The sequence below is a fragment of the Trachypithecus francoisi genome, unplaced genomic scaffold, assembly GCF_009764315.1.
Source record: "Trachypithecus francoisi isolate TF-2019V2 unplaced genomic scaffold, Tfra_2.0 Lachesis_group5, whole genome shotgun sequence".
Lineage (NCBI taxonomy): Eukaryota > Metazoa > Chordata > Mammalia > Primates > Cercopithecidae > Trachypithecus > Trachypithecus francoisi.
In genome coordinates, this window is record NW_022681470.1 from 70,009,880 (window position 1) to 70,029,194 (window position 19,315).

The following is a 19,315-nucleotide window of genomic DNA, read 5'->3' on the forward strand; positions in this document are numbered from 1 at the left end:
ACAGCCCCACTGTGGGGGCTGAGGCACTGGGCTGTGTTCCTCTCTCCACACGACACGGGGCACAATGTGACCATCTGTATATCCGTCTTAGAAGTGGTGCCCTTGCTGCTTGACAGTACAGGACAAGAGAGGAACGTGTGTGTCTCCAGCCTCCTTTTTTTAGAAATCTTCCTGCTCAGTGCCTTCTAATCCATGGCGTCATGATTGGGCTGGGGGTGTGGGATGTGGTGCTGGAAGAAGACGTGAGGCTGGAGATCCTTTAGGAACCAGGGTGACTAACTCCTCACATCTCCTTCAGATCCTGAAACCTGCAAGTGCCCACTCTCCGACCCAAGTGAGAAGCCGGGGAAAATCCCTGTCCCCCAGAAGAAGACAGGCCAGCCCCCCGAGGAGGCTTGGCAGGCGAGACAAGTCGTGAGTAATATTTCCTCTTCCCCAACTCAAAGCCCAACACACACATTCAAGGGGTTGTTCTGGCCCATGGGGACAAAGCTGTGTCTTGGGCCCGGCATTTGAACCAGACAGCAATCTCCAAGAGGACTGCCCCTCATTCAGGGGACGTCTATGGAAAAGGATCCGCTGTGCACATCACCCCCATTGCCACTTCTCTGCTGTCAGTTGCACATATGAATGGAGGGATAAGTCCTAGGCAGAATGAGGTGAAGAATAGCCTGAAATGTAGGCAGCCCGGAGGGAGCTTCGGACTTAGAATTAGGAAACCTGGGGCTGGAACCGGCTCAGCTGCTTGGGGATGTCTTTGTTATCTTTCTGGGCATAAGTTTTTCTCACCCATAAAATGGGATTGTTAGAATTTATGAACTTGCCTAAAATTCTGTAGTCCTCTGTACCCAGCAGAAAGTGTGATTACCATCAGTGGACGGTGGCGTCAGAAACACCCACCAGCTCATCTTCTTCCTTGGCTAACTCTACCCTCTCCATTTCAGCCCTGAGGCCAGTGATCCCACATTTACTTCTTAGGTCAAAATAACCCACTTAAGCAATGACAGATTGGAGATGCTGGGGATGCCCAAATTCACCAGTGATTATCTGCTGGCAAATATTTGAACGATAGCCATCCTGGGAAAAAACACTGCTTTTCTTAACAGTAGCAGCATGCTGTGTCACCCAGCCTCTTGCCATGCTGGGACCATGTGGCACAGAGCACAGACGGGCTTGGTTGAATCCCAACTCTGTCACATGTTAGTTATGTAGCTGGGTACATCCTTCCTCCTCGGGGAGCCTTGGTTTCCTCATCCATAAAAGAATATCAAAATGCTCTCCTCACCTATCTGACAGGGTGGTTTGTAAAGATCCAGGCAGATGATGTAACGAGAGTGACTTGTCAACAGTGAACTGTGTTCACACAAGCACATTATCATCGCCACATCAATCCTGTACAGTGAGCAGGGAACATTTTACAAGTTTTGTTTTCAGGTGAAGAAACCAGGACCCAAAAAGGGCTTGTTATCTTGTAAGTTCTGTAGCTGGTCAGTGAGAAGTGGGGCTGAAACCCAGGTCATCTGATTCTGGGAGGTGGCAGGGCAGAGTCAGGAGGGTTCTGTTTTCAGAAGAACAGGACGGGATGAAGTACTTTCATTTCCAAGGATGGTTTTTTACTTGCCCCATTCCACATCCTAAAGCCAGTCCTGGGTTCAGCAGGTACTGCCACAAGGGCCTTGGTGACAATGGCTGTCGTTCTGGGCTGGAAAGGAGGGTGTGAAGCAGTGAGAGGTCACGTGTTCCCAGTAGCAAGAGAGGCTGAAGATGAGAATGGCTTTGGCATAGGTTTGTCCTTGTAGGGAGCAGGATGGCTTCCGACCTTTCACACATGGCCTCCTGACCCCAATCCTCCCCCTGATGCTGGCCACTGCCCTTGACCCTTGACCCTAACCTTAGCCCTTACTCTCTCTCTCTCGCTTTGATTCAAACATCCATTAATTGCTGTCACTGCACAAAGTAGTGGTTGTCTCAGAGGACTATGAACATAGAAACCCTTCCCAGAGGGTCATTTAGCATAGAGTGAGTGATCCAGCAATAGCAAGTTGCTCATAAAACAACTGATTTTGTCTGATTTATTATCTGTTTTGCCCAAGAAGGGCTGAGTCATTCCCTGAGGAGCTCCCAATCTTCAGCCAATGTCTATAAAAGCCTGCCCTTCCCTTTAGATTCTAGAATCCAGAGCACATGAAGGCCCAAGCATTCCGCCTGGCCATGGATTCCTGCACAGAATGGCGGCTGTTGATTTTGAAGACTAGTCCTGCTGGATCCATTTTACTCGGATCCACAGGGACATTGCATTCACAGGGCCATGTTGAGTTTTTAACCAGGAAATGTGATCATAAATGCGAGGGCGTGGTAAAGATCCTAGAAACCATGGTAACAGGATGATGTCAGGAGTCAGGAGGTGGTGGTGGCTGTTTGGGAAATGTGGAGGAAGGAGAGTTTGAGTTTGGATGATGGAATGTGGGGTGCATCTTTGGCATCGGGGAGCTGCTGAAAATGCAGACCTGGAGTTTGAGGAAGCTGGGGGATAAAGGTCATATTGGAGCCATCTACTTAGAATTGCCAGTTGAAATGACAGCCGGATAAGTCTGTGAGCAAAGAAAGTAGAGAAAAAAGAAATGGCTGGACGTGGTGGTTCATGCCTGTAATCCCAACACTTTGGGAGGCTAAGGAGAGATAATTGCTTGAGCCCAGGTGTTTGAGACCAGCATGCCTATGCCACATAGGGAGACCCTGTCTTTACAACAACAACAGATTAGCCAGGCATGGTGATGCATACCTGCAGTCTCAGCTTCTTGGGAGGCTGAGATGGGAGGATCTCTTGAGCCTGGCAATTCAAGCCTGGATAGCACTCCAGTCTGGGTGAAGGAGTGAGGCCCTCTAAAAAAAAAAAAAAAAAAAAAAAAAAGATGACGAGGTCCTGAGGAAGCCCAAGAAAAAGAGCCAGAGCAGAAGATGGAAAAGGAACAGTCAGAGAGGGAGAGGATGGATCAGGACTGTGAGCGCACCTGTGCCTGCAGAGGACAGCTGTCAAGAGTGCAAAGCTACCGTGAGTGCAAAGGTACCTTCTGGTGTTGGGGCACCACTTGCCCTCTGCCCTCCTGCCCATCTGGCACACCAGAGTGGGCTGGGAATGGGGAGAAAGACCAGGGAAAGGGAGTGGTCACCTGAGGTCAGGAAGGAAGACCTGCAGGAAGAGGGCGATTCTCCTCCTGCCTCGCATGCCCCGAAGTTGACCCCAGCCCCCCTGGGGGAAGCACAGGAGCACAGAGGTGATGGCTCGTGGCTCAGCAGTGAAAACATAAGCTTTTCAAAAACGATGAGAAGTGGCTGCAACAAGGTGAGGAGGGGTGGGTTTCAAGGGGGAGGGAGGAAAGTGGTGGGGGAAGGAGAAGCGCTATGGACTGGGGTGACATTTAGAGAGGCAGTGTTGAGAGGGCTGAGGGGCTGGAACCAGCCTGGGAAAGGGAGTGAGAATGAGAGCTGATGGAGCTGATGGAGCAGGCCAGGATTCGTTTTTCAAGAAGGAGCCCTGAACAGAGATGCAGCAACCTGATTTCTGACTCCAACTCTGCATGAACCAGCTTGTGGCTTTGAGCAAGCTGCTTCTCTGTCCCTCACCTGTGTAAGGGGACAGGGGACTTAGAGCAGATTATTCTAGGTAGTTTGTAAACTCTGTAGAGTTCCCCTGGGGCTTTTGTCTTTCTAGAATTAGAAGAGACCAGAGTGTCTTTGGACACGTAGAGAAAATAACCAGGAGAAAGAAATGAATGTTCAAGAACAAAGGGATTAATGGAGCAAGATATATGAGCAGCTGTGGTCAGATGGGATGGAAGGCTACAGAGAGAGCTTAGAAGGTGGTGGGTGAGGGAGAGGGTAGGAGCAAAGGAAGAAAGGAATGGGGGACATTAGGGAGAGCTTGATATACATGAGGAGGTAGAAGTTGAAGGACTGTACCTTAAGTAGCCTTTATCCTGCCATGAAGGAGTTGAAGAAAGGACCCAGCTGAGGACTGATAGATAGGTCCTGCAGTCCTGTTCTCAACTCTGAGTGTGCACCAGCATCACCTGGAGGGTCTGTTGAAACAGAAGACTGCTGGACCCCTTTCCCAGAGCTTCTGAGTCAGCAGATGTAGGATGGAGCCTGAGAACCTGTGTTTCTAATGATGCTGATCCTGCTGGTCCGGGGACCACACTTTGACATCTACCATTTGCTTCAGCCGCAGGCCTCCACCTATGTTTGATGAATCAGAATGGGAAAACTGAGTTGGTAGTTGACCCTAAAAAATAACAGTCACTGGCTGAAAGTACTGGGTCTGTTGAGAGGGTCAGATAAAGCCACTGGGTGTGATTTAGGGGCTCAGCCTTGTCCAGTGTCACCCGGATCTCTGGATAATGAGGTTGTGGAGGCGAAGTTAGGGGGTCTGACCCTGCGCTGGCTCCCATGTTTGGGCTCCAGTAAAGTCATTCTAGGAGGTGCCCACTGGTCACTCTCCTGGGGGCCAGACGGGGCCTCCAATCCTTCATCCCCTAGGCCATGCCCATACGCTAATCTCTGACTACTTTGTCATGCAGCCAAGGCAAGTGACCACCCCTGCGCCTGCAGAGGACAGCTGTTAGACTGCGCCAGTTGTGAGTGCAAAGCTCTCCTGCTCCCCTCCTACCCTGCTGGCACATCAGACTGGACCTGGGAATGGGGAGAAAGACCAGGGGAAGGGAGCGGTCTGTCACTTGAGATCAGGAAGGAAGACCTGCAGGAAGATGGGAATTCTCTTCCATCACCCTCCTCCCTCCATGCCCCAAAGTCGATCCCAGCCCCAGTGGGGAAAGCCTCAGGAGCATGGAGGTGATGGCTCATGGTTCAGTGAAATCATAAACTTTTCAAAAAAGGTGAAGAGTGACTGCCACCTGCCTCAGAATCCCCCTGACTCATGCCCCAGCCCCGGAGCCCTTCCTCCCAGGTAAACATTGATTCCCAAAAGTCCTCCTTCCTAAACTGCTCCCAGTAGGTCAGAGTCTTTGGGGTTTTTTTCCCCACAGCTAGGGCTGAGTGGCCTTGGAAGAGTTTGACCATCCACAGAGCCCAGTTGGCTTGTAGGTGCCCGTGGACAATTTTGTATGAGCAAATCCAGTAAGGCCATGGTTATTCTTGGTGGCAGAAACCCCTGCCACTTCTTTTCTCTTTCTCTAGCGCTTGGAGGTTGGGAGGGAACTCTAGAGGGCAGATATCTCAGCTGAAGTTTCGAATGGATTGAGGTGTTCCAGGAGGGAAGATTCTCTCCCTAATTCCTCCAAAACCTTGACTTCTGAGTTGCAGGGCTGGGGAAGGGATTGCAGGGGCTACCGTGTAGGAGAGGGAAGAGAGGTGCGGGACGTGAGAATAAGAAGGGCTGTGAGAGGCCACAAGAACTGGAGCGCCAAGCCCCAGCTTCCCTCTCTAGATTGCAGCTCCTGCCATCCTACCACACTCCACCCAGGGCAGCCGCATTCCTGGAGGTATGCTTGCAGAGAGGCAGCCTGTCAGCTTCCACCCGTGGCCTTCGCCAAGCAGGCTTTTCTCCAGGTAATCTTGCTTTTGGCGAGGAAATGAGAAAGTGACAAATATGGTCTTGACCCAATCACTGCACAAACTCTGGGAATCTTACTGTGAGATGCCAGGACTAGGGTTTGGTGACTCTTGTCGCTGTGCTATTCTGTCAGCATTACATAAGGCCATCGCGTCATTTCTAAATGTGTTGGGTGTCATAAGGAAGCCTGGGAGGGGCCCAAAGGGTGGAAAATTACCATAACAGGCGAGAGGCCCATCAGCTGTGGGGTCCCAGTCCCTGTCTGCCATGGATAATTTTAGTGGCATTATATCCTCATCCACCTCCTCCCTCCAGCTGGAGCAACTTCCAGCCTTGAATTCCTCTCCATTTTTGCACTTGTCTAAATAATCCCTTTTGAAAGAAGGATCAGTGTCACTGGGTTGACAAGAATCAGCTGAGTGGGAGGGCAGGTGAAGATGACTGTGTAGCATCTGTTGAGACCAAGTTTCAAGAGGGAAACCAGGACTCCCCTACTTTTCCACCCACGGGTCCCTTCTCACACTCTGCTCCCCTGGGAGTGTTTAAAGCACCTACTACACTGAATTGTCAAGTTTTTTCCTGTGGTTCATAAAGAGGAAGGGAGAGGGAGGTTGAGATTCATGTTTCAAAGGCCATCTGTGAACTTAAACCAACTCCTTCCCAGCCCTGAGCCACAGAACCCTTGCAGCTGTTCACTGAGGGGTGTTCCCAGGGGTTCTCAACTGGGTCAGCTCTGGGAGAGGAGGGTTAGAAATGTGGTGGGAGGTGGAAGTTTTTGCTTCTCACATCTTGGTAAAGTGAGGAAGCTCCTTGTTAGGGCTGGGGGTCTGAGACGGTAAATGCCCCACAAAGCCCAGGACCACCCTGCCCAATAAAGAACCGTTCCACCTCAAATGCCAACAGCGCCCTTGCTGGGAAGCTTCAGCACTCCCTGAGGTCCTTTCCATTTCCGACAGTTCATGACTCTTGGCTTGTTGCCTATGACCTGGCCCTGGGTGAATTGGAGTGAGCAGATAGTGATTTTCTGGTTTTGCAGCCAGTGACCATGTGGAACATTCTTCTCAATTGAGGCCAGTGTTCCTGAGGACCCATGAGAACCTCTTCTTCTTCTCTCCCCTGTGTGGCTGCTTTTTCCCACTGTCCCTCCTCCTGTTTCCTTTGCTGGTCATCTTTTTTTGCCTCCCCTTTTCTTCCTCTTTGATTTCCCTTCTTCATCATCAATCTCTGTGGCAGTTCATGGCTCCAGTAGGCTCTGCCTGCCCTGCTGGACATCCTGGGGGTCCCAGAGGTTAGTAAGCCCTGAAAGTCCATCTCCTTTCACTGCACGGCCTCTAGCTGGACAATGGGATTCCTGCTCCATTGTGTCAGGAAGGATTACGTATGTCCAGACATCTGGTTGAGTGAGGGCAGAGGTTGTTTTAATGAGGTCATCGAGAAAATTTGATTCCATTGTCTAATCACATTGACTGGTGACCAAGAAGTAATTCTCCTTAGATCCCAAGTGAGAAATATCCCCTGTGGGAAAAGGAGATTTCCTTAGGGTGGAAAGTAGAGGGAATAAAAACAAAACAAAACAAAAACAAAAAACAAAAAACACTAGGAAGGCTATGAAGGGAAAAGCTAAACCTCCAAGACGGTGAAGGGGCAGTTTCTACTCCAATGACTGCCTGGTCAGTTCCCCCAGGGAAATTCATGTGGCCCAAAGTCCCCAGGGATGCTTGATGGAATGATGGGCCTCATCAGAAAAGACCACCTCAGGCAGAGTGAGCCAGGAGCCTCTGTGCGCTCTCCAGGGTCACACAGGGTCAGACAAGGGCAGACAGGGTGAGGTTTCCTAGAGCTGAGGGGTTCTTGTCCCAGAAAGGAGAAGTGACATCAGAGCCTGGAAACTGTGCCCTGGAATCTCCAACAGTTGGCCTATGGCCAGAGTCTCCTGCCTGGGGAGAGCTCAAAGGGATGGGCACTGGCTCTTCTGGGCCGAATCCGTCTTGGCTGAGGCCTCCGTTTACACAGCAATGTCAGCTCTCTGCCCTGGCAGCTGCCAGCAGCGGTGCCTTCCATCCAGAGAAGCAAAGAATGTGAGGGAGGAGTGGACTGGCCTGGAATGAGGGTGACCGGTGTGAATGAACCTTCCTTCATCCCCATGTCGGTCTAGCTGAGGCCATGCTCTGCCTCTGCAGCCTACCCAGATAGGCAGTGTATCTTAAATCGGGGCCTGGTCTGACCTGATTCCAGCCAGACTCCACAAGAATGGGGGCCCTGGGGTCTTAGCTTAAACTTGTAAATGCTGGGCCGAGAGCACCCGTGGTTTAATTTCTTCCACACTCTTAACATCGGGATTAAGAGTCTAACGTTACAGTGGCACCTTTCCCACACATCCCTTCCTGGACTCCCGAGCCTGCAGGCTGTACTGCCAGTCTGGCCTTTGTGTTTCTGTGTGAGGGTGAGCGCTTGCCAGCACATGTGCCCAGACATGGCCCTCGGTCAGAGGTGCGGAAGAGAGACTGGATGGTTGAGGGAACCTGGTGAACTTCCTCTCCTCTTCCTATTTCTTTTCTTAAATCTCATCTCTTCCAGATACACTGCTATGCATGTTCAGCCTTGGGATGTGTTGATGTCTCCACTCCATCACTTTCTGGTTCTGAGGCTTCTTGTGGCTGCACAGATGGCACCATCTGGACAGGCCGAGTTCTTCCTCCAAACCGAGGCTGCCTCAGAGTGTGAAGGACTTGGTGTGCAACTGTCAAAGTTGAGGTAGCAGTGGCGGAGAGTAGTAGGATTTTTCACAGAATAACTTCTCTGTGGAGCCACCACCCTGCTCTCCCCAGCCTGCCTCCTGCTTTGAGCAGCCTCCGTCCACCTGGCTCCGGGAATGCAGACCTGTCACTGGGGTTAAGCGTAGCCTTGGGGCCAGGCCATCAAGCTTTCACCCTAGCTCACTCTGAGTCCATTCACTTCACAACAGGTGAGGCTGGGACCATCCGTGCATGTGGATATCGTTCCTCCTGCAAAGTGAGTCAAAGGAAAGTTTTCTACTCTCTTTCCCCAAGACAAAATGTTGCCTGAGAATCTTGAAAAAAGAAAATTCTTTCCTTTCTTTGCCTTGTTTGGAGGAGGATGGCAGGAGTGTGGGGTTGGAGAAATATATTAGTCTAAAATAATAACCCTGGATCTGATGAGAGTTCTGGGCAAGTGCAGACCCGGCTGAATCATCATCCTAGTGCTCGTGTTTCTTAAAAACAAACCCCCTTGCAATATTCTAATTATAGCTGGGGGAGCACTTGGAAGAGGCCTCTCTACACACAATAGCTCACCCAGCTCTGGTCCTGAGATGAGCTGGCAAGGACTGAACAGCATTTCTGGCTGGGCCCCACAGGCAGGTGGCATGCTGTGATAACCTACTTCTGCCCTATGCCAGCCAAGGAAATTGCAGCCGTGGTTGCTGTAAAAGAAAAGGATTTCATCTTCTGGGCAGTTCACCAGGAATCTCAGTTTAGCTCATTTTCTGCCAATATTAGCCCCTTTCTTCTCCTGGGTTCTGGGTACTTGGTGGAAGGCCACGTGGCAGGGGTGGGGATACAGAAGAAGATGACCTAGTCCCTTTCCTTTGGAGGCACTCAAGCTGTTGATGCATTCAGCTTATTGAGTAGGCACGTTCTCCACATGGCTTTCAGGGGTAAAGCAAACCCGCTCCAATACAGAAAATAAATGTTCTTCCTGCTTGTTAATTCTGAAAATGTTGTCATGGTAACTTGAATCCCTGTTAGGACTTTGTCTCTAAAATAAGATATCCCATGATGAAAGTAACAGATGATTCCCTATCATCCATTTACATGTTAGTGAGAATTCGATTGATAGATACATATTCCACAGTGGGATTCATAGATGAATTTCCTTGGTCCCTGCTTTCAAATTGTTCACAATCTCCAAGGCAGGGGTAAGGGTTATGAATTGGCAGGATTCTTGAACAGATGTTGTCTTAGTCCATTTTGTGTTGTTGTAACAGAATACCTGAGACTGGGTCCTTTATAATGAACAGGAAATGTATGTATTGGCCCATGGTTCTGGATGCTGAGAAACCCAAGATCAAGTGGCTGACATCTGGTGAGAGCCTTCTTGTTGCACTGTCCCATGACAGAAGGGCAAAGAGAAGGAGAGAGGAAAGAGTAAGCACGAGTGAGCAAAGGGGCCAAACTCATTCTTTTATAAGAAACCCGCTCCTGAGAAAGCAACACTAATCTATTCATGAGGGTGATGCCCCAGGATCCACACACCTCCCACTAAGCCCTGCCTCCCAACCCCACTGCACCGAGGATCGAGTTTCCAAAGGATCCACACACCTCCCACTAAGCCCTGCCTCCCACCCCACTGCAACCGAGGATCGAGTTTCCAAAGGATCCACACACCTCCCACTAAGCCCTGCCTCCCAACCCCACTGCACCGAGGATCGAGTTTCCAAAGGATCCACACACCTCCCACTAAGCCCTGCCTGCCTCCCAACCCCACTGCACCGAGGATCGAGTTTCCAAAGGATCCACACACCTCCCACTAAGCCCTGCCTCCCAACCCCACTGCACCGAGGATCGAGTTTCCAAAGGATCCACACACCTCCCAAGCCCCTGCCTCCCAACCCCACTGCACCGAGGCGATCGAGTTTCCAAAGGATCCACCCACCTCCACACTGCCCTGCCTCCCAACCCCACTGCACCGAGGATCGAGTTTCCAAAGGATCCACACCTCCCACTAGCCCTGCCCCAACCCCACTGCACCGAGGATCGAGTTTCCAAAGGATCCACACACCTCCCACTAAGCCCTGCCTCCCAACCCCACTGCACCGAGGATCGAGTTTCCAAAGGATCCACACACCCTCCCACTAAGCCCTGCCTCCCACCCCACTGCACCGAGGATCGAGTTTCCAAAGGATCCACACACCTCCCACTAAGCCCTGCCTCCCAACCCCACTGCACCGAGGATCGAGTTTCCAAAGGATCCACACACCTCCCACTAAGCCCTGCCTCCCAACCCCACTGCACCGAGGATCGAGTTTCCAAAGGATCCACACACCCTCCCACTAAGCCCTGCCTCCCAACCCCACTGCACCGAGGATCGAGTTTCCAAAGGATCCACACACCTCCCACTAAGCCCTGCCTCCCAACCCCACTGCACCGAGGATCGAGTTTCCAAAGGATCCACACACCTCCCACTAAGCCCTGCCTCCCAACCCCACTGCACCGAGGATCGAGTTTCCAAAGGATCCACACACCTCCCACTAAGCCCTGCCTCCCAACCCCACTGCACCGAGGATCGAGTTTCCAAACCCATGAACTTTGGAGGACACATTTAAGCCACAGCAAATGTACCAAAGAAAATGACAGAGCATACAGAGCAAGTAGTGGATTGTGACGGTAGGGAGTCAGAAAATACTTCTGAGGTAAGTGACATTTGGGATTGCCCTCTAAGGATGAGGAGATGTCGGGGAGACCATTCTAGACAGGAGACAGCATAAGCCAAGGTGCAGAGGCAGGAGTGGCCATGGTGTCCTTCTCAGATGCTTGGAAAGATGCTTTGAGCTGGCAGAGGAAGGGGGAAGTTTGCATTGTGGTTAAGGGTATGGGCTCTAGATTCTGGGGACCAACTCTGGTTCCAACGCCTGATAACTGTGTGACTTTGCTTTGAGCAAGTTCCCTACCTATCAGTACCTCCACTTTCTCTTTTATAAAATGGACAATACCAGTATCAACCCCATGGGTTATGGTGAGGATTAATTAATCCACGGAAACCTCTCAGAACAATGCCTGGCACATCGTTAAGTGCCTAATACATAAAAGCTATTTATAATGGCGATTTCCTGGTACCTGGAAGGCATAGGAAAACTGGTGCAAGTGCCAGGGAAAGACTAAAAAAAAGAGTCCAAAGGTTCCCAAGTTAAATTTCATCTATTTTCAAAGGTGCCAATAGCAGAACACAGGTACTGGTAAAGGGTGAAGTTTAAGAAACACACGAACTACAAAAAATTTATGGGCTAAGGGGCTCCAAAGTGAGGAATTAAGGTGAGTGGCCAGAAAGTGGCTTCTCGAGGAGGTGGCAGGCCTGTGGCTAGTTAGCTACAGTGATCCCAGTGAGCCTCCATGACAGGGATGAGCGGGTGGGTTTTGTTTTCTCCCTGAGCCTACCCTGTAGGCTCTCCTGGCCACTGACTTTCCAGGATAGACTGTCCGGCACAGGACTGAGAGAGAGAAAACAGGTCAGTGCAGATCTAGTCCAACAACTTGAAAATACTATGAAGCTAGTGTCTTATTTCCTTAAATGAAGGGCAGCATATTTAGAGTTTCAGGAGGAGAGGTGTGACTTGGTGTTGAGGAAGATGCCAGGCCAGGAAGGGAGCATATGTAAGAAAGCTTCAGAAGCTAGGATGAGCTAACTGGTAGGTCCTACAAGGACCATGGAACAAGAGAGTCTCTTGTTAAGCACATGCACTGCTTAATTTTCAGAGACAAAAGGAGATCTAAAGAGCTACTATGGCTTAGGTCCTACATAGTTTGCAGGGTTACAGGGAAGAAGACTGACTCTTAGAAGTGAGTATGACTCCTGACTTCATTTGGACTGTGGCCATTCCGTCCGAGTTAGAACTTGCTAGGAACATGTTCTCCATACTCCACACAGTAACCTTCCTCAGGTTGACTTAGCACCCACTATTAGTGGAACAGATTTGGCTAAGGTTGGGTGTAAGCTGTAGCTTAAACATAATTCACTTTTTTTTTTCCTTTTTTTGAGATAGGGTCTTGCTTTGTTGCCCAGGCTGGAATGCAGTTGTGCGATCTAAGCTCACCGCAACTTCCACCTCCTTGGTTCAAGCAATCTTCCCATCTCAGCCTTCCAAGTAGCTGGAACTACAGGTGCACATCCCCAAGTCTGGCTAATTTTTTTGCATTTTCTTTTTTTTTTTTGTAGAGATGGGGTTTCACCATGTTGCCCAGGCTGGTCTGAAACTCCTGGGCTCAAGTGATCCTCCCTTAGCAGCCTCCCAGCTTGTAGTGCTGGTACTACAAGCATGACCCACCGCACCAGCCATGATTCACTTTTATGTAAAAGCAGCTCAACAGAGGTGGTGGAAGTCGGCTTCCTGCTGCGCTGCCATCTTTAGAACCCATCTTTTTTTTTTTTTTTTTTTGAGACAGAATCTCACTCTGTTGTCCAGGGTAGAGTGCAGTGGCGCATCCTTGGCTCACTGCAACCTCCACTGCCCAGGTTCCAGCGATTCTGCCTCAGCCTCCCGAGTAGCTGGGACTACAGGAATGCACCACATACCTGGCTATTTTTTTGTATTTTTAGTAGAGATGGGGTTTCACCATGTTGGTCAGGCTGGTCTCAAACTCCTGACCTCAAATGATCCACCCACCTCAGCCTCCCAAAGTGCTGGAATTACAGGCCTAAGCCACTATGCCCAGCCCTAGAAATCATCTTGAGGTCCCCACTCCAGCCATCACTTCCATGTTCCCATCAGCAGGAAGAACAAAGGAAAGAAAAAGTTGAAGGGCACATACGAGTTGTCTTTTGAAGACGTGTCTGCGAACTGCCACATCACACTTGCATTTAAATCTCACTGGCTACAACTTAGTCTGAGGCCATGCCTGGGTACAGGGAGGCTGGAAGATGTACTTTGTATTCAAGGCAGTTATGCACCTAGCATAAAAGTCAGGGATGGGAGACAGGGGTGTTTACTAAAGAAGGGAAGAGTGAATGTGGAGGGGCAACTAGTAGACGCTGCCACACACAGATCGTTAGATAAATCAATTATGAAAATTACCTAATACAAATGTAGCTTATATTTGGGTAAGAAATATATGCTTACCTAGTTACAAAACCAGGAAAGCTAGTGTGGAAATAGTATTTTACTAGCTCTAGGAAATGACCCGCATTTAATCTTTTTCTAAAGCAAGGAATGCATAGGTATTGCAGGTTTATCCTTTTGCCACATCCTGCAGGCAAACTGAATTTTTGATTGCTGAATTTTCTACACGTGGGGCACACTGTGGAGAAGTGATTTACTTTCTAACCACATTTGCGTCAGGCTGATGCTAATGTATGGGGAGTCTACTTGAGAAAGTCTCAAATTAGCTATTTGTAAAGATGACACCACCTCAGGCAAGGAGACAAAATGGAGGCTTCACTTCAGGCTTTATGAGAGAACCAGATGCACATGGACTCTTTAAACCTGACTTGTGTGTAAGAACCCTGGTTCTCTCCACATTAGTGGGCTGAGGGCTAGGGTAGGAATATAAGTTTGAAACCCCAAGCAAACGTGTGTTCCTTTTCCTGTCAACCCAAGAATGGTCCTCATAGTGTCCTCTGGGGGCCACTCCTCCAGGCCTGTGGCAGTGGCTTTAAGGGAATGGCTAACCTCCAGGGCATGCGGAGGCTGGAGGACACCATACCCTGAAGGCCAGAAGCCTTGAGCTCTGATACAGTGAGCTGGAGTCTACACACCGAAGTGTAGGGATTTCTACTGGCAGTCAGCTGTGTTAATTAGCATCATGTGTATGTCCCAGGCACCATGGGGAGACACACAAAGAAATAAGCATAATTCCTGATCGATAAAGGAGGGGACATGGTCAAGCTAAGAAATAAGGCTCATGCAACAGATAAGTAAGGTTTCAAGTTATTTGAGTAGGGCCTAGTCAGGGACGGTTTCTTGACCACCTTGAGTAGTCAGGCTTCAGAAGGGATGATCAGACTGTTGATGACTGTTCCTCCCCATTTGAGAGAGAGAGAGAGAGAGAGTAGTGGAATTGCTGGCAGAGATTAATGCCATTTACTGAGCTGTGCTTTAGATAGAAGCTAGTTCTATAAACATTGAACTAGTTGGACCACTTTTATGCCAAGGAAAAACCATTAGCTGTTAGGCAATCTTTCAAGGGCATCAACTAAGAAAGCTTCTAACAATTACATTTTCTTTTTGGTCTTTTTTTTTTTTTTTTTAAATACTTAAGAACAAGGTTTGGCAGGGTGCAGTGTGGCTCATGCCAGTAATCCCAGCACTGTGGCAGGCCGAGGCGGGAAGATCACCTGAGGTCAGGAGTTCGAGACCAGCCTGACCAACATGGTGAAACCCTGTGTCTACCAAAAATACAAAATTGGCCAGGTGTGGTGGCACGTGCCTGTAATCCCAGCTACTCGGGAGGCTGAGGCAGCAGAATCACTTGAACTGGGGAGGCAGAGGTTGCAGTGAGCCAAGATTGTGCCACTGCACTCCAGCATGGGCAACAAGGGCAAACTCCGTCCCAAAAAAACAAAAACAAAAACGATGTTCATGTGTAACCTAAACATGTCTTTTTCTTACAAAAATGGATGTGAAACTTTTGAATTAGAACTCACTAGCCATACTGAACATCCTAATCTTGATTCATCTCAGTTCTCTCTTATTCAAGGTGAGAAGAGGCTGATTAAGAAATGGAAAAGTTGTAAGATACATCGTGAGATTGTTTAGGCACAGTTGTATTTTGGAAGTCATTTAGGATGCATCTTTAATGAAGACAGATGATGTGCTACTGAATGTTGTATTTCCCAGCTTGAAGTACTTTCTCACATGACTTTGCATAATTGCTTAGTTGTAGTTTTATGTTGGAAGTGACTTTAGCATGTTTTTAGGGAAGAGATGTTTCACCACTGAGTGTTTCCACACTGACATGCTTTTTCAGATGAATCCTAAGATTCACCTTGATTTTATACATTCAAGCCTGGAACATTAACCCTCTCCCTGGGAATGTGAGTCATCTTTGATTCCTTGGCTTTCTCCAGGGCACAAACACTAGGAAGCCAATGTTTCAAGGAGAATTCGACTCCGATTGTTGGCTCTATTGTAGTGTATGTGACTTTTAGATCCTTGCAAGGTTCAAGGGTACTGGGTTTCAAAAGTTTTAGTGTGACCAAATTCAGGCTTAAAGCTGCAAAAGCTCATTCAACACTCTGAAAACTCTCCTGAACTCTACACTGAAAGTCTGTTAAAATGTTCCTTAAAACCTTTAAAGGTGGACTTAAGAACAAGTAGTAGAGTTGTGAGCTAAGGCTGGCAGGTTGGGGGAATGGGAGGATGAGACAAGTATCAGGATTAGGAAAACCAAATAGAGGCCATTGAAAATGCTCAGTTATCTTTCTTTGTCCCATCCCCTCTCCTCCACCATATTTCTGTCTTTTACCCTTAGGCCTGCACTGCCTGAAAAGAAGGTGGCTGATCTAAGCACTCTGAATGAAGTGGGCTATCAAATCCGAATTTAGCCAAGCCATACCGGCCAGCAAGAGGGTTTCTGTGGTGCTTCTCTCTGCACTTTACCCAGCATCTTCAGGAGGAACTGCAACTATTTATTAAGAACTTGTGAATTTTATTTTTAAGGATTCACCTGGAAATAGAATCTGAGTGGGTGGTAACCATTAGCTTTAAAAAATTCACTAAGAGGCACCATGAAAATGCTGAATAAACCCCACTGGGGTTGGACTATGTCCCTCACTCAAGATCTTAAGGATAACAACCATAACTGAAGTTTTATATTTTTCCATTTACCTACTTTCTTTCACTTGCTTTGAACATTATGCCTCACCAATAGTAAATGTTCATGAAATAATCTCTTGAACTTTTGGTATAGTAAGGTAACTCAAACAGTATTACTGTCTTTTTCAGCAATAACAGAAAGCAAAAATGGGTGGGTTTTTTTTAAGCAGTTAATATTACCTCAGCATTTTGACATCAGATATGCAAACTTAATGGCGGTTTGTTTTTTTATATTCTATTTATATTCTTTCCCCAGTATTTCCCATGGGGATCTCCACAAGCTTGAAGTTTTTTCCTGGGGCACACATGTGATGAGATTTAAGGTATTATATGCAAGTGTTTTACTAAAAAGCACTGAAATTCTTCTGGCAATACAAGAACCATTTTCAGGATCTTGGAGTTACTTCCTTCTTAATCTTTCTTAAAGCATTCACTGATGTTTTTTCAAAATGAAACAAAAATATCACATTGAGAAGCTAGTCTATGTTCTGTCACTAACATTTAAACTTTGCAGACTCTAGCAAAAAGCACAAGAGGTCATGTATTATACAAATTTAGCAGTACTGGATTACCTCTGGACACTAACACACTCAGGCAAAGAAACCAGGAGTGATCATCAGGTCTTCAGAACCAAAAATCCTTTCTATTCATATTTCATCTGATTTTTAAACTGAAGCAGGCTTTGATTCTTCTGAAGGACGCAAAGAATCAAACTAAGGGAGGACTCACTGTTGTTAAAGATGTGTTCTGATGTCTTATATTAAGACCAAATGTGACATAATGTGATTATCTTCCAGTACTTTTGCTTTTACGTACCACTTCATGACATTTTAGGAATGAGTGTTGGAAAATATAACGAATTAGAAAAGCAGCACTTTTTTTTTTTTAATGGAGAAGTCTTCGGTCCAGTGTTAAACCTTATAGTGTGATTCAGTCCCTAAGCACGGAATGAATGTCTGGCCTGCATATGGTAGTTACAGTGTAACCTCTGGCTGCAGACCACAGAGGACAACTCTAACAGCATAGTCTTGTATGGTATAAATATCAAGAGTACAGCTTCGATTTCATTTGCTTTATCTTAGCAACAATGCCAACTCAGGAGACCAGATGGCCGATTTCAGTGAAGTCTGGTAGTCAACAGATGTTATTTCAGTCTCAGTGCATCTCTTCTGGCTTTCTTTGACTGAAGGTGTTTATAGGAAGGAAGTTAAAAAAATATATCCTCACTGAGATTCTTTACCAATTCTTTACAAGATTTCTGGGGGTGACAGGGAAAGCAAAAGGACTTCATCCTTTAGCTATGTGCACAAGAGCTTACTTTACCCTAAAAATCAGTATTATTAATGAAAAGTACTGTTTTCTTAAAAAAAGAAGTCTAATGTCCTGTAGATGAACAAGACCAAGTATACATCTCCATTAGATTAAAATGTAGCACAGGGTTAAACATTCTCAGTTTAATCTCTTTAAGAACAGTATTATCAGAGTTTAAAATGAGTTATCTCTGTCTATCTTCACACAGCAAACCCATTTGCAGCCTCTTGGTCACATGTATTCAGATGTTTGAAACAGTGAATCATTTCATTTTCATTATAAAACAATACTGACTTAAACATATACCTTCTGTTTGTCAATCTGAAACTTGCTTACATCTAATAAATACACCTTTTATAACACTGCATCCATTCTAAGAGTTGGAATTTATTTTTGCCCAAGTATTAAGTACTGTTACATCTAAAATACAGAATGTCAAATGGTTGTATAGCTTGTTTCTCACAACAAGGAGGAAAAGATAGGAATATAAACTCTGTAATATGCTGATATAGAAGCCTTAGAACTGCCAACTGGCTTGATGGTTCAATTAGTAAGCTAATTTCTCCCACACCCGCTCCCGCCCCAAAGCAAGGTTTAGTCACACAAACATGAAAGTACATTTATAACGTTCTTAGTTGTCATCCTACTTTTATTGCCTATGAAATATGCTAATTTCAAAAAAAAAAAAAAGGGAAATGCACCAAACCCCTAAATTCTAGTGCAATAATTTAATTAAAAAAAAACAAACCAACATGTTTTGTGCACCCCCCTCCCAAAGTTGATTTTAAGACTGGCTAGAATTCAAAATATAAAAAATACAACTGAAGTGATTTGAAATCAGTTTCAAAAAGTTCTTAGTGCAAGATAAATTTTATGTTTAAGCCATCATGGCAATATATGCAAAGTTTAAATGAATGACAGAAATCTTGATTTTAGACTGTATGTTGTGCTGTTTTGAGTACACTTTATTTCAGAAAGTGATATTTAGTATTTTCTATACACTCTGAAATCATGAGCATTTCACTTTTTCTAAGTCAATTATTTCATAAGGATTTTATTAATAGATATTGGTAAATAGAACTTTGGAAATCTTAATTCAGAATTCTTACTATACCTGAGGCTTTTGTAAGCTATAGTTTTATGTACAACCTTGTACAGTTTTTTTGACATACAATTCAGAACTTTGTTTATTCTCTTGGACTTTGTTCTGGCCAATACATTTTTTTTAAATCTTTAAGAAGAACTGTGATTGTTTTAGTGGGTATTTTTCTAAGTAAATGAAAACTTGTATAATGGTATTTTAGAGAATGCCAGATAAGTGCATGTTTCGAGTTAATGTTTTTCTCATCACTTGTATGTTTCTAACACAGCATGGGACTTTAATAAAACCATCCTGGAAACTTAACCATTGTTTTTCTTCTAAATATGTAAGTTGCGGCCGGGCTCAGCGGCTCAAGCCTGTAATGCTAGCACTATGGGAGGCCGAGGCGGGTGAATCACCTGAGGTCAGGAGTTCGAGACCAGCCTGACCAACATGGTGAAACCCCGTCTCTACTAAAAATACAAAAAATTAGCCAGGCATGGTGGCGGGCACTTGTAATCCCAAGTATTTGGGAGGCTGAAGCAGGAGAATCCCTTGAACCTGGGAGGCGGAGGTTGCAGTGAGCTGAGATCCTGCCGATGCACTCCAGCCCGGGCAACAGTGCAAGATCAGTCTCAAAAAAAGAAAAAAGAAAAAAAAGTAAGACGGTGTGATTTTTTTTGGTCATCTTATTATATACTTATTCTAGTGAACCTGTTTATCATTCTTTCACCCTTCTTTCACAATCTGCAGACTCTATATTAAAAACTACTCTATTACTCTATTTTGATACATCTCAATTCACTCA

At 46.6% G+C, this 19,315-nt stretch overlaps 1 protein-coding gene across 5 annotated transcripts in view; it reads left to right on the forward strand.

Moving 5' to 3' along the window:
- The window catches only part of VASH2 (vasohibin 2), a 42,560-nt gene extending 24,391 nt beyond the window's left edge, over positions 1–18,169 (forward strand). For 2 of the 5 annotated variants that reach the window (XM_033195238.1, XM_033195239.1), the window contains 2 exons: positions 299–414; positions 15,772–18,169. In XM_033195238.1, the coding sequence (XP_033051129.1) occupies positions 299–414; positions 15,772–15,844 (189 nt within the window). In that variant the 3' untranslated portion in view covers positions 15,845–18,169. Of the gene's footprint in view, positions 1–298; positions 415–4,577; positions 4,635–4,892; positions 4,964–5,443; positions 5,566–8,146; positions 8,230–15,771 lie in introns of those variants that run through there. The other 3 variants (XR_004433492.1, XR_004433491.1, XR_004433493.1) reach the window with 3 other exon arrangements.
- Positions 18,170–19,315: the final 1,146 nt, after the last annotated feature.